The sequence below is a fragment of the Jaculus jaculus genome, chromosome 14 (genome assembly GCF_020740685.1).
Source record: "Jaculus jaculus isolate mJacJac1 chromosome 14, mJacJac1.mat.Y.cur, whole genome shotgun sequence".
Taxonomy (NCBI): Eukaryota; Metazoa; Chordata; class Mammalia; order Rodentia; family Dipodidae; genus Jaculus; species Jaculus jaculus.
The window spans coordinates 59,376,622-59,389,401 of record NC_059115.1 but is presented as its reverse complement, the minus strand read 5'-3'; the positions used below and the strand labels follow the sequence as shown (position 1 = coordinate 59,389,401).

Here is a 12,780-nt window from a genome sequence, read left to right as displayed (position 1 = left end):
GGTCCTTTGGCTTCACAGGCAAGCGCCTTAACTGCTGAGCTGTTTCTCCAGCCCCCTTCTAATAAGTTTTTGTGAATAGTTTCTTTCAGAAAAGTCTATAGAAGTAGTTTTACATTATTGTTGGTATTTAAAAAGAATTATTTCTCTCTCTATCTGTGTATGCATGTGTGCTAGGTACAGTTGCCTCTGCAAACTAATGCCAGATAGGTGTACCACTCTTAATTTTTTTGCACTCAGCTTTACATGGGTGCTGGGGAATTGAGCCCAGGCTGGCAGGTGTTATAAGCAAGCATCTTTCACTTTTGAGTTATCTTCTAGCCCCTTGTTGGGCTTTTTTTTTGGGGGGGGGGTTCGAAGTAGAGTTTCACTGTAGCTCAGGCTGACCTGGAATTCATTCTGTAGTCTCAGTGTGGCCTTGAACTCACAGTGATCCTCCTTCCACTGCCTCACGATTAAAGGCGTGCACCACCTCGCCCAGTTTGTTGGGCATTTTTTGAGATACGGTTTCACTATAGAGCCTAGGTTGTCATCCAGCTCACTCTGTAGCCCAGATTAACCTTGCCCTTACTCTGTAGCACAGCCTTGAACTTGTTATCCCTTCTTAGCCTCTTCAGTACTGGAATTAGTAATGTATCATCAAACCAGGCTCACTGCCCATTTGAAATTTAAGGCTGTTTTCTCTGTATTTTTGTTATATTTCCATGCTTTTTAGCTTATCAGGCAAGATGAATTCTAGAGACTGAATTAATTTTAATAGCCTATTTGAAATGTCTATAAGAAGATATTGAAACATTATAGGGTTCCTTGCTAATACACCAATACGCCAGTGCACCAAAAATTTAAGGTACCCTGTATTCTTGACTTATAAATTTAAAGAATTAAAATCTATAGCCCAGAAAAGGGTGAGGTTTAGAGAGACTTTTAGGTTAAGAGATGGAAAGAGAAGAAAATACAGAGAGCTCCTGCCATGGGAAGGGCAGGAGGGGTTAGAGAGCCCATGTGGGAATAGGGGTGGGTGGGGAGATCTCCCTCAGTTCAGCCTTGAGACTGAAGGAGGGTTTACAACCATCCGGCAGTTCAGGAGCCAGCCAAGTGAGAGACCACCTGGTAAGCATCTACTTAGAACTTTACTGTGCTTCCCTCTCAGGTGAGCCAGAGTGAGGGCTGATTGGTCTGGGCTAGGAGCTGACTCAAGAGGCCAGCCAGTGAAGCCAAGTTTTGAGCTAAGCTTAACCAACCACAATGCCAGGATCAGGTTTGAATTCTAGCAAAGGGGAACTCTCCCTCCCAGGAGGGGCTCAGGTTGTTTGTGAGGTAAGAGATAAGAAGCCAGCTTCTCTGATCTCTAGCAAAGTGGCAAGAGTCGACTTAAGGACATTCCTGCCTTTCCTTTCAGCGGCCCAGTCTAACTGCCTTGCTACAATGACTTCAAGTTACATTTTGGATGTGCCCCAGTTTGTATTAACTTTATTGATCTATCCCTTTGTTAGCATAGATTTCATGTAAATTTGTAGATTTCTTTTTTTTTAATTTATAGATTTCAAAATGCAAAACAAAGGAAGGAACCATAAACAATCCCCAAACTAAAACATGACTTTGTTTCACTTTTCACAAACTTTGGAGAACATGTAAACTGGAGATTTAATAAAATATCTGTTTGGGGCCTGGAATTTGAGTTGTGTAGGCTCATGCACATGCATGTATGTATATAATGCTGGAGAATGAAATGTCTCACATGCTACTGACCTACTCTCTCAGTCCTTGAGTTTTATAGTAATTGACTCCTTTATTCTTAGCACAATTTTGTGAGGTATTTTGATCAAGGAGTTCCTACCATGTTATAGAAAGAAGGTAGCTATGTAGAAATCAGAATTTGAACTTGGTCTTTATTAGTTACTGTTTAGCATGGTTATTGCTACACATTTAAATATAATAACTTAGATCATTTGGCATGAATTTCTCTGGGTTACCAATATTTTTCAACTTTTTTGAACCTTTTCCTTTGTTCAAGTCTGGCCAAATCCCACAAACTTACCTGTTCTGTGGTCTTGTTCCTGTGTTCCTGGCTCTTGAGCATTCCCAGATAGTCTAAATTTGCCAACTTTATGTGGAATCTCAGAGCTTCCTAGGAATCCTCCCGCCTGTCTGCTCATTTTGCTCTGGCTCACCTCCGAAACAGCCCAGCACAAGTCTCTTACTCTTGTAAACTTACCATCTGGAATCTGTCAGGTAATAAAATCCTTATTTTCAATCACAAGCCCAAACAATCCACTTATATCAGCACCTATTCTTTCTGTCTTCCTGGTTCAATAAAAGCTATTTTCTGTTCTTCATGTGCAAGAGGAAAGAAAGTTCAAGGAGCTCCTGCCATGTGGGGAGCTGGAAGGGTATAGAGGATAAAGGAGCTCATGTGGAGAATAAGGGCCAGGGGCCTTTCCTGGCTGGGTCTGGGCCTAGGCTGAGCCAGCCCAAGCCCAGCTGAGGGAAAAACTCACCCACAACCGGAAGTTCTCAAGTGGTCAGAGCTTAATTTGATTTGTAGTATAAGCCCTAAATAATATCAACTTGAAGTGTGGAATACAGTTGATTGTTTTCTTTGCTTTCATTTTTCTCCACCATATAGTTTTTTTGTTTTGTTTTTTTTTGTTTTGTTTTGAGGTAGGGTTTCACTGTAGTCCAGGCTGACCTGGAATTCACCATGTAGTCTCAGGGTGGCCTTGAATTCATGGTGATCCACCTACCTCTGCCTCCCGAGTGCTTGAGATTAAAGGTGTGCGCCACCATGCCCAGCTGATTTAATTTTTTTTTTTTTTTTAAGATGAGAGAGACAGAAAACTTTACACCATTTATTAGTGTCCTTGAAAAAACATAAAATGTGGGCTGGAGAGATGGCTTAGCATTTAAGCGCTTGCCTGTGAAGCCTAAGGAGCCCGGTTCAAGGGTGATTTCCCAGGACCCACGTTAGCCAGATGCACAAGGGGGCGCAGGCATCTGGAGTTCGTTTGCAGTGGCTGGAAGCCCTGGCGCGCCCATTCTCCCCCCTCCTCTTTTTCTGTCTGTCACTCAAATAAATAAATAATAAACAAGCAAAAACATTTAAAAAAAGAAAAAACATAAAATGTCAGCAGTAGTCAAAGATCAAGGGCAACTCAGAACTGAGTAAGTCTTTTGAGTGTTAAGGAGGTCCTTGTGCTGAGTTGGTGTCCTTCCCATCCAAAGGACTTTCTCTAGGACACCTTGTGCATTTCCTAACTCTGCAAATGGAATACTTATATTTCATAGTAATTTATGAGCTTCTTTAATATCAATATAGACTTGACTGATGTGGTAAAATTTGAGTCATGTTTCATAAAAATATTTGAAGTATAATATCTAATGCTAGGTAAATAATAATTCCAAGTATAACAAAAGACAAGGAAGGTTAAGAAGTCATGGAGGCTGAAAAGCTAAGGGAGCAAACCTAAACTATAAACATGTAAAATTTAACACAGTTTTTTTTTTTTTTTGTTTTTTTTTGTTTTTTTGAGGTAGAGTCTCACTCTGGTCCAGGCTGACCTGGAATTAACTCTGTAGTCTCAGGGTGGCCTTGAACTCACGGCGATCCTCCTACCTCTGCCTCCCAAGTGCTGGGATTAAAGGCGTGCGCCACCACGCCCGGCAACACAGTATTTTAAAAAGTGACAACCTATTGAAATTCAATCCCAAAGAGAAAATTTTAGATATTAGACAGAGTTTAATTTTAAAAATGTCTTATTCATAAGCTTTATACATATATAAAGGATTTTGATCATAATCCCCTCCTATTACCTTCCTGTCCTCCCTTCCCATCTTGTCATTGAACTGCTTCCCAACGATTCTCTCTTCTACTTTGACATCTTTCCCCACATGTTTTGTGTGTATGTGTGTGTGTGGCGGGGGAAGGTGTGTTATGATGTGCCCTATGTGAGGGTGCTCACCTGCAGAGGCCAGAGCAGAATGTGTTGTTCCATTGCTCTTCTGCCAGGTCTTTGTTTTGAGCTGCAGCCTCTTTATTAGTTCTGGATCTTGTGGGGCACCAGTGATTCTTGGGTCTGTGCTGCCTTAGGGGACTGGGTTTGTAGGTACACAAGACCATAACCATACCCAACAGTTTACATGGGACCTAGAGATTGAGACTTGCAGTTCTTAGACACCCTCACCCACCAAGCTGTCATCTCTCCAGCTCCCAAATGAGTTTTTAAATTCACTTTTGGAATTCATTCGTGCTAATACAGTGACAAACTTATGACCCTGTTGTGCATTTAAAAAAATTTTTTTTTTCTGTTGTGCATTTTTATGTAGGGGAACAGACCAATGTAGAACTTGTTTGTTAGCTGAGTCAGTTTTTCCCACTGTGTGGTGCTATTGGAATAATACTGCATTATTCCTAATTCTTTTTTTTTAAATTTTTTGGTTAATTTTTATTTATTTATTTATTTGAAAGAGAGAGAGTGAGCGGGAGAGAATGGGTGCACCAGGGCCTCCAGCCACTGCAAACGAACTCCAGATGCATGCACCCCCTTGTGCATCTGGCTAACGTGGGTCCTGGGGAATCGAGCCTCGAACTGGGGTCCTTAGGCTTCACAGGCAAGTGCTTAAGTGCTAGGCCATCTCTCCAGCCCATATTCCTAATTCTTTTAAGGATTAATTCCATGCAATCCTGTTTAACTAGTGAAGGCATAGAAATAACGTTTACTAAGAATGAAGACACCAGTTAAGTTTATTTGGGCCTTGGTTTTCTTCTTGGTAATGTTTGAGTATTCTCCATAGTCCCTTTCCTGATCTTATCTAGAGTCCCTTTTATGATATTATGTATCAGGTAGGAGCTAAGGACATATGAAGTATAACATTTCTGTGTATATGTATGTGTGTGTGTGTGTGTGTGTGTGTGTGTGTGTGTGCGCGCAAAATGATGAGAAAGTAAGAAATAGTTATGGACTTTTATTTTTAACTTTTCATTGACAACTTCCATGCATATGGACAATTTACCACGGTCATAACCCTCTCCCATCACTCCCCTTCTTCCTGTCTTCAATCCCCCTCCACTGAGTCCCTCTTCTTTCCAACTAGTCTCTTCTGTTTCGATGTCATCACTATTCTTCCTATTATGCAGGTCTTACATAGGTAGTGTCAGTCACTATGAGATCATCAAAAAAGAATTTTAGTTGCAAGAGTTATAATAATTGTTGAAAGATTTTAAAAAGAAGCTATAATATACTTAAGATTTGAACCTGTACCCTTTGTTTGGACATAATGGCTGTTGTGATTCTAAATACTTAATGCTATAGTCTAGGTCTTTCTGTTAGTGTTAAAGGCTAGAGCAGAGAACAAGATAAATTTGAAAATTACCTTCTTAGAATTTAACTTGCAACAATAAAAATAGAAAATAAAGCCGGGCATGTGATGGCACATACCTTTAATCTCAGCACTTGGAAGGCAGAGGTAGGAGGATTGCCATGAGTTTGAGGCTTCCCTGAAATTCCAGGTCAGCCTGAGCTAGAGAAAGAAAGAAAGAAAGAAAGAGAGAGAGAGAGAGAGAGAGAGAGAGAGGGAGAGAGAGAGAAAGAGAGAGAAAGAGGGAGGGAGGGAGGGAGGGAGGGAGGGAGGGAGGAAGGAAGGAAGGAAGGAAGGAAGGAAGAAAATAAACAAGCAATTTATAAATCATGATGCATTCTATTAAAAACGTGATATGATGAAATGGTCTTATAATTGGAACAGGATAGTAAGAAGAAGTTACCTGGAACCCCAGCTTCTTCTGTTGTGGATTGTGTCCCCTTATGGGATATATATAACTGAATGTGGGGTTGAGGAAAATTTGGCAATAGAAGGTTTCTGAAAATACAATGACCCCAAATTAATTCAAAGTCAAATGCATAATGAATCTGAAGTTTTTCTGCCAGTGGCTATGTTCTGACACATGACTTCACTTCAGCCTTGGTTCTGAACACGTTATATTTACTCTGTATTGCACATGACATCATGCTGTTTGATGCCAAAGAATGCTACCTGAAACATCTTGGCTCAGATGGGAGACTATTGAGTGTTATGGTTATAGTGCGCCTACTGTACATACAAAGCCTTCACTATTGTAAAAACAGTATGATTTAGCTAAGTAAAACAAAGACTATTTTCCTACTGTCATTTCTCAGCACGTAAGTAACAAATTAGTGTGCCTTTGGATTATGCTGTATTAGAAGGTTTGATTTTAAAAGTTGCTGTTTGAGTTACTAACTTGAGTTTTATGAAAAATTGTTACATGCATTTTGGTTTGGAGTTAGGGCAGAATTTCAAACTATTTCTGAAATGCCTTTAAATATACTTCGCCATTTATTTTTTGCTATGTATTTATGCAAAGTAGAGTTGTTAGAATTGATTTTTTTTAAAGCAACATACCTATAGACTGAAAATTGTTAGATGTCCACCAATATTGAATTTTCATTCAATGTTTGATTTTTATGTGATAACAAGCATGTCCATCTCATTAGTATGCAAGTTTGCTTTCCTTGTTAATAAATGATAAAACTGTGTACTGATTTTTTAAAATTTTCATTTATTTATATGAGAGAGGGAGAGAGTGGGCATGCCAGGGCCACTAGCCACCACAAGCGAACTTCAGACGCATGTGCTGCTTTGTGATTCTGGCTTATATGGGTTCTGGGGAATTGAACCTGGGTTCTTAGGCTTAATAGGCAAGCGTCTTAACTACTAAACTATCTCTCCAGCCCTGTGTACTGAATTTTGTTTTTAGGACTGAAGTTTTAAAAATAATTTATATGAATCATCATTCAGTGTTTGATTTCTATACCTAGTTTTTTGTTTTGTTTTGTTTTGGTTTTTTGAGGTAGGTTGACCTGGAATTCACTAGTCTCAGAGTGGCCTTTTAACTCATGGTGATCCTTCTACCTCTGCCTCCAAGGGCTGGTTTTAAAAGCATGTGCCACCACACTGGCCCCTATATCTAGTTTTTGAATGTGCACTGTATGTGACATGGTATATGTGTGGTGTATGCACTTTTATGTGGTGTATACTCATGTGTGTGCAGATTCGTGCTCCTTGTGCATATGCATGGGTCGTATGGTAGATCTATTTTCAGCTGTTTCAGGAATCTCCAAACTGATTTCCACAATGGCTGGACCAGATTGCATTCCCACCAGCAGTGTGGAAGGGTTCTTCTTTTTCCACATCCTTGCCAGCATTTATTTTCATGATGGTAGCCAATCTGACAGGTGTGAGATGGAATCTCAATGTAGTTTTAATCTGCATTTCCCTGATGACTAGGGATGTAGAACATTGTTTTTTTAGATGTTATATGCCGTCTGTGTTTCTTCTTTTGAGAATTCTCTATTTAGTTCCATAGCCCATTTTTTAAAATCTTTTTTTATTTTTTTAAATTTTTATTAGCATTTTCCATGATTATAAAAAAAATCCCATGGTAATTCCCTCCCCCCCACACTTTCCCCTTTGAAATTCCATTCTCTATCATATTACCTCCCCATCTCAATCATTATACCATAGCCCATTTTTAAATTGTGTTTGATTTCTTGTTATTTAATTTTTGGAGTTCTTTGTATATCCTAGATATTAATCCTCTATCAGATGTATGGCTGGCAAGGATTTTCTCCCATTCTGTAGGTTGCCTGGTCTGGTAAAATGAGTTTAATAGGATTCCTTCTTTTTCTATTTTATGTAAAAGCTTAAGAAGCAGTAGTGTTAGTTCTTCCCTGAAGGACTGGCAAAATTCACCAGTGAATCCATCTGGGCCTGATTTTGGTTTTTTTTGAGGTAGGGTCTCACTCTGGTCCAGGCTGACCTGGAATTAACTCTGTAGTCTCAGGGTGGCCTTGAACTCATGGCAATCCTCCTACCTCTGCCTCCCAAGTGCTGCTGATTTTTTCTTAGTTGGGAGATTTTGTTTTGTTTTTGTTTTTGTTTTTCGAGGTAGGGTCACACTCTAGCCCAGGCTGACCTGGAATTCACTATGGAGTCTCAGGGTGGCCTTGAACTCACGGTGATCCTCCTACCTCTGCCTCCCCAGTTCTGGGATTAAAGGCATGCGCCACCACGCCCAGCAGTTGGGAGATCTCCATACTTGTTATAGGTCGATTTAAGTGGTTAATCTCACCTTAATTTAATTTAGGTAGGTCTTATAAATCAAGGAAATCATCCATTTCTTTCAGATTTTCTAATTTAGTGGAGTATATATTCTTATTTTTTTTTCCAAGCCAAACTGTATCCAGCTTTATTAAAGGTACTTTTCATAAACAATCATGGTATTTCAGGCAGGACATGGGCAGACACTCATTAACAATAGACAAGAACTTCTAAACTCCCTTCTTGCATGGCCTACCAAAATCAGAAAGCCAGTGAAGTCTTCATGTAATGCTCTGAACAGGGAAGCTTAGGGTGAGGGTTGACATTGCACAGTGAGCATATTGTTTAACAACTTTTTACAGGCCAATGGCTTTTAGGAAATGAAAATGGAAAAATTATTAATTTGAGAAATCCACAATCTTTTAGAAAAAGATACCACAGCTCTTTCAGGGAACACCATCTCAATAATGTCACTGAAAGTCCAGATCATCTGACATACCTACTGGCAAAACCAATTTTAAGGGGTCAGGTCCCACAGGTCTCTGATTTAAGGGAGTTAAGTCTATGCTGATGGTGAACATAAAAATTAATTTTTTAAAAAAATTTTATTTATTTATTTGAGAAAGAGAGGGAGAGAAAGAATGGGAGTTCCAAGGCCTCCAGCCACTGCAAATGAACTCCAGACACATGTGCCCCCTGTGCATCTGGCTTATGTGGGTCCTGGGGAATTGAACTGAGATCCTTTGGCTTTGTAGGCAAATGCCTTAATCACTAAGCCATCTCTCCAGCCCATAAAAATTAATTTTGATCCAACATGGCTCAGGGAAGTTTTGCAGAAGAGGGGGTTGGAAAGAATGTCAGAGCCACATATTGGGTCATGATATGCAGAGACATTTTATCTTGCCCATAACTGTGGGCTAACTCCACAATGCATGACCCATATACCTCAACAAGGAGGGGGGGGGGCCAAGTGGAGGGGGTAGGTCACAGATGAGCCTAATAATGGTACCAAACTGACTGTATTTGCTGAATACAAAACTAATTAATAAAAAGTTAATTTTGAGTTTTCTCGTGCCACAAGGTATTTGTGCCAAGGTTGGCTGCTGTGTCAACATCAGGGAATCCCTCCTCCCAGAAGCCAAGAGGAATCTTTCAAAACTAGCAGGGAAAGGTGTTTTCCATCACTCCAGCTTGGGAGACCTGTTAGTGACACTTGCTCCTCCCTTCTAAAACAAAGAAATGATCTGTGTGCTAACAGTTTTTTTTTTTTAAGTCAAAAAATTCTGCATTTTAGTAAAACTGGATAAAAATAATTATTTCAAATTGTATAATCACCAGAAGCCCACACTTATCAAAGATGCACACACTTCACTGGGCATGTTGAGCACCTTCAGCTTTCTGTGCCCGCTGTTTCCTCATCTCAGGGCTTTCCCAAACTTGCCAGCATTAGCTTTTCTCTTTTTCCCTTGGGTACCTTCTCTCCCTTGTTGCAGGGACCAAGTCTTTAGGCTTGAACTCAGGCTGTGGAAGAGCTTAGCAGACAATCTTCTCTGTGGTTCCTCCTTCACCTTGGCTTTATCTCCTTCAGCATCCCTTCAGCCTTTCTTTTGGGCATGGCAGCAGCATGAGGTGTGTGTGTGGATGCAGCAGATGCTTTGGTCAGTCCAGGAGGACATCTTTGCTTCGTTTTCACACTTCCGTGCCAGGGCTGTGTGGCGACCACCTGCCTCCGCCTCAAGTTAGGGCCGGCTCAGGGCCTCTGATCTTGATGGGGCTTACGACAGACATTTGAGTCCACGCCGTTCGTTCGCCTAGTGTTCTCCAGGCCAAGTGGGTATCGCGCTCGGCCTGCAGACTGCCCGCACGCAGTTGCGGCTGGAGTATATATTCTTATAATATGTCCCTGTTATTTTTTAAATTTCTGTGGTATCTTTTGTGATGGTGCCTTTTTTCATCTCTGATTTTATCAATTTGTGTCTCTTGTCTCTTTCTTTTAGTCAGATTTGTTAAAGGTTTATCAATCTTGTTTATCTTTTCAAAGAACCAACTCTCTGTTTAATTGATTCTTTGGATTTTTTGTTTGTTTGTTTTTATTTCATTGATTTCTGCCCTAATCTATATCATTTCTTTCTGTCTACTGTTTTTTGGTTTGCCTTATTCTTCTTTTTCCAAAGCATTGTTTACTGTGACCTTTCTAATTTCTTTATGTGGGTCCTGGGGGAATTGAACCTGCTCCTTTGCTTTCACAGGCAAGGCCTTTAACTGCTAAGCCTCTCTCCAGCCCCATAATAAACTTTTTTTAGAAGTCACTCTGAATGGCAGTATGAATGTAATGTATCCCTTATGACCTCATGTGCTTGTGATTAAGCCTCTCATTTGATACCCAGCTGGTGGCAGATTGGGAGATGGAGCTTTGCTAGAGGTGTGTCACTAGAGTAGACCTTGAGGTTTATTAGCCCAGCTCCAAGTTCAGTATAGAGACTACTTTCATCCAGTTTGTGACAGCTTTCTGCTTGTGCCATGTTTTTCCCATCATAATGAAACCTCCCTGGAAACTAAGCCAAATAAACCCTTTCCTCCCATCAGCTGCTTGGAGAGGCTGACTGTAGCCCTTTGCTTGAAAGCAAATTAGAGAGGCGTGGTGGCAGTCAGACTGCTAACAGTTAGTGCAGGGGACAGGTGATCTTGACATAAGTAGGGATGACAGCTTTCAGGGAAGATGAAAAAAGGGCTCAGAGTTGATTTGCAGATACAGTGGATAGACCATTTCTGGTGAACTGTATATGGAAAGAAAGGAAAACAGTTTCAATGAAACACTTTCTTGAAGATATTTAAAATTGATCTTGTAGGGCTGCACAGATAGCTCAATGGTTAAGGTGCTTGCTACAAAGCCTAATGGCCCGGGTTCGTTCCCCAGTATCCATGTAGAGTCAGATGCACAAAGTGGGGCATGCATCTGAAATTCATTTGCAGCAGCTGGAGGCCCTGGCATGCCCATTATCTGCCTGTTTTTCTTCTTGCTGTCTCCTCACCTTGCAAATAAATAAAACTGTTTTAAAAATTGATCTTGTTAAAATATTTAATGGCAGTGTTCTACATAATATGTTTTTTGATACTTTTATCATTTTTGTTTTGTTTTACTTTATTTAGGCTTATGCATCTGGATGTGACATTGTAATACTGGGAAGTGATTTCGAAAGATTACAGATAATCCCAGGAGCTAAGCATGGGAATATTCAAGTGGGATGTGTAGACTGTTCAATGCAACAAGGCAAGGTTTGTAATCTTGCGTTAATGTGTGAATTTGTTTTGAATTTTTTTTGTCAGAAAAACTTCTAAAGTATGTATATCCTATTCACTTAAAGACTCCTTTATTTCAAGTGTGAGGCAGCTACAAATTTCTTTGGTGCCCTACAATGTATTGTGGAGACTGCCAGAAAGTCTGGGGGATTTTCTTTAAATTCCTTTTGTTTTTCTTTATTTAAGAGAGAGAAAGAGGCAGATAAAAAGAGAGAGAGAGAATGGGCATGCCAGGGCCTCCAGCCACTGCACATGAGCTCGAGACTCATGCACCACCAACACATCTGGCTTAGGTGGGTCCTGGTGAAATGAACCGGGGTCCTTAGGCTTCATAGGCAATGGCCTTAACAGCTAGGCCATGTCTTCAGCCCTGGTTTTGGTTTTTGAGACAAGATACTGTGCTGCAGCCCAAGCTAGCCTATACCTTACCGTATAGCTTAAGCTGACCTTAAATTTATAGCAGTCCTCCTCATGCTTGTTGAATGTCTTTTGAATCCTGGCATTGCAGGTGTGAGCCACCACAACCAGTTTAAGAATTCTGTTCTAATATAATTTTAAGATGTAACATAATCTACTCTATTAATTGAGATAGAAACAGAATCTATATTATCTGTATAGCTGGCCTAAAGTTTACTTTCTTGGCATTGCAAAACAAAAACAACAAAACAAAACTTCCCCAAGGGAATGCTTGCTTACTTAAAAATGAAAGAAATAACAATGTCTTTAATCTGTTTATAAATTGTTTTCTGAAGGCAAATTGTTTGGTAACCATTCTTTGTAAGAATGTGGTTATCTTCTAGTAACTTCTGAATTAACTTTGTATTGAAGGGATATTAAACTCCCAAAATTAGTGTTTTGTAAATTTCAAGTCTATCAGAAAAATGTTGAGACTTTAACTTGCTTAAAAAAGTAAGAGTGGCTGGGTGTGGTGGCGCACCTTTAATCCCAGCACTCAGGAGGGCAGAGGTAGGAGGATCATGGTGAGTTCAAGGCTACCCTGAGACTACATAGTGAATTCCAGGTCAGCCCTACCTTGAAAAAACGGAGGAAAAAAAAAAGAAAGAAAGAAAGTAAAAGTGGAAACCTTGAAAATAAAATAACAACAACTAAAACAAGAGAAGCAGCATAGTTTTTGTAGGTTAGTTTAAATACAATCCTGGGCTGGGGAGATTGCCCAGTGATTAAAGGCGCATGCTTGCAAAGCTTGATATCCTGGTGTAGCAGGCAGCTTCAGGTTCGCTGAGATGAACTTCCAGACCAGGCACAGTTTGGAGGAACAGATTTATTGAAGTTTACAGATCCAGGGGAAGTTCCCTAATGACAGAAGAAGCTGGCCTGTCTTCACAGGACCAAACACAGAGAAGCACAAGC

The 12,780-nt window shown here is 40.2% G+C and overlaps 1 protein-coding gene across 3 annotated transcripts in view; it reads left to right on the top strand.

The window, feature by feature from the left end:
- The window catches only part of Dmxl1 (Dmx like 1), a 153,014-nt gene that overhangs the window by 6,685 nt on the left and 133,549 nt on the right, over positions 1-12,780 (top strand). For 2 of the 3 annotated variants that reach the window (XM_045134454.1, XM_045134452.1), the window contains exon 2: positions 11,260-11,385. The exons of the other annotated variant lie outside the window; for it this stretch is intronic. In XM_045134454.1, coding sequence (XP_044990389.1) covers positions 11,260-11,385 — 126 coding nt within the window. The remainder of the gene's footprint in view (positions 1-11,259; positions 11,386-12,780) is intronic. 3 annotated transcript variants of the gene reach the window in all.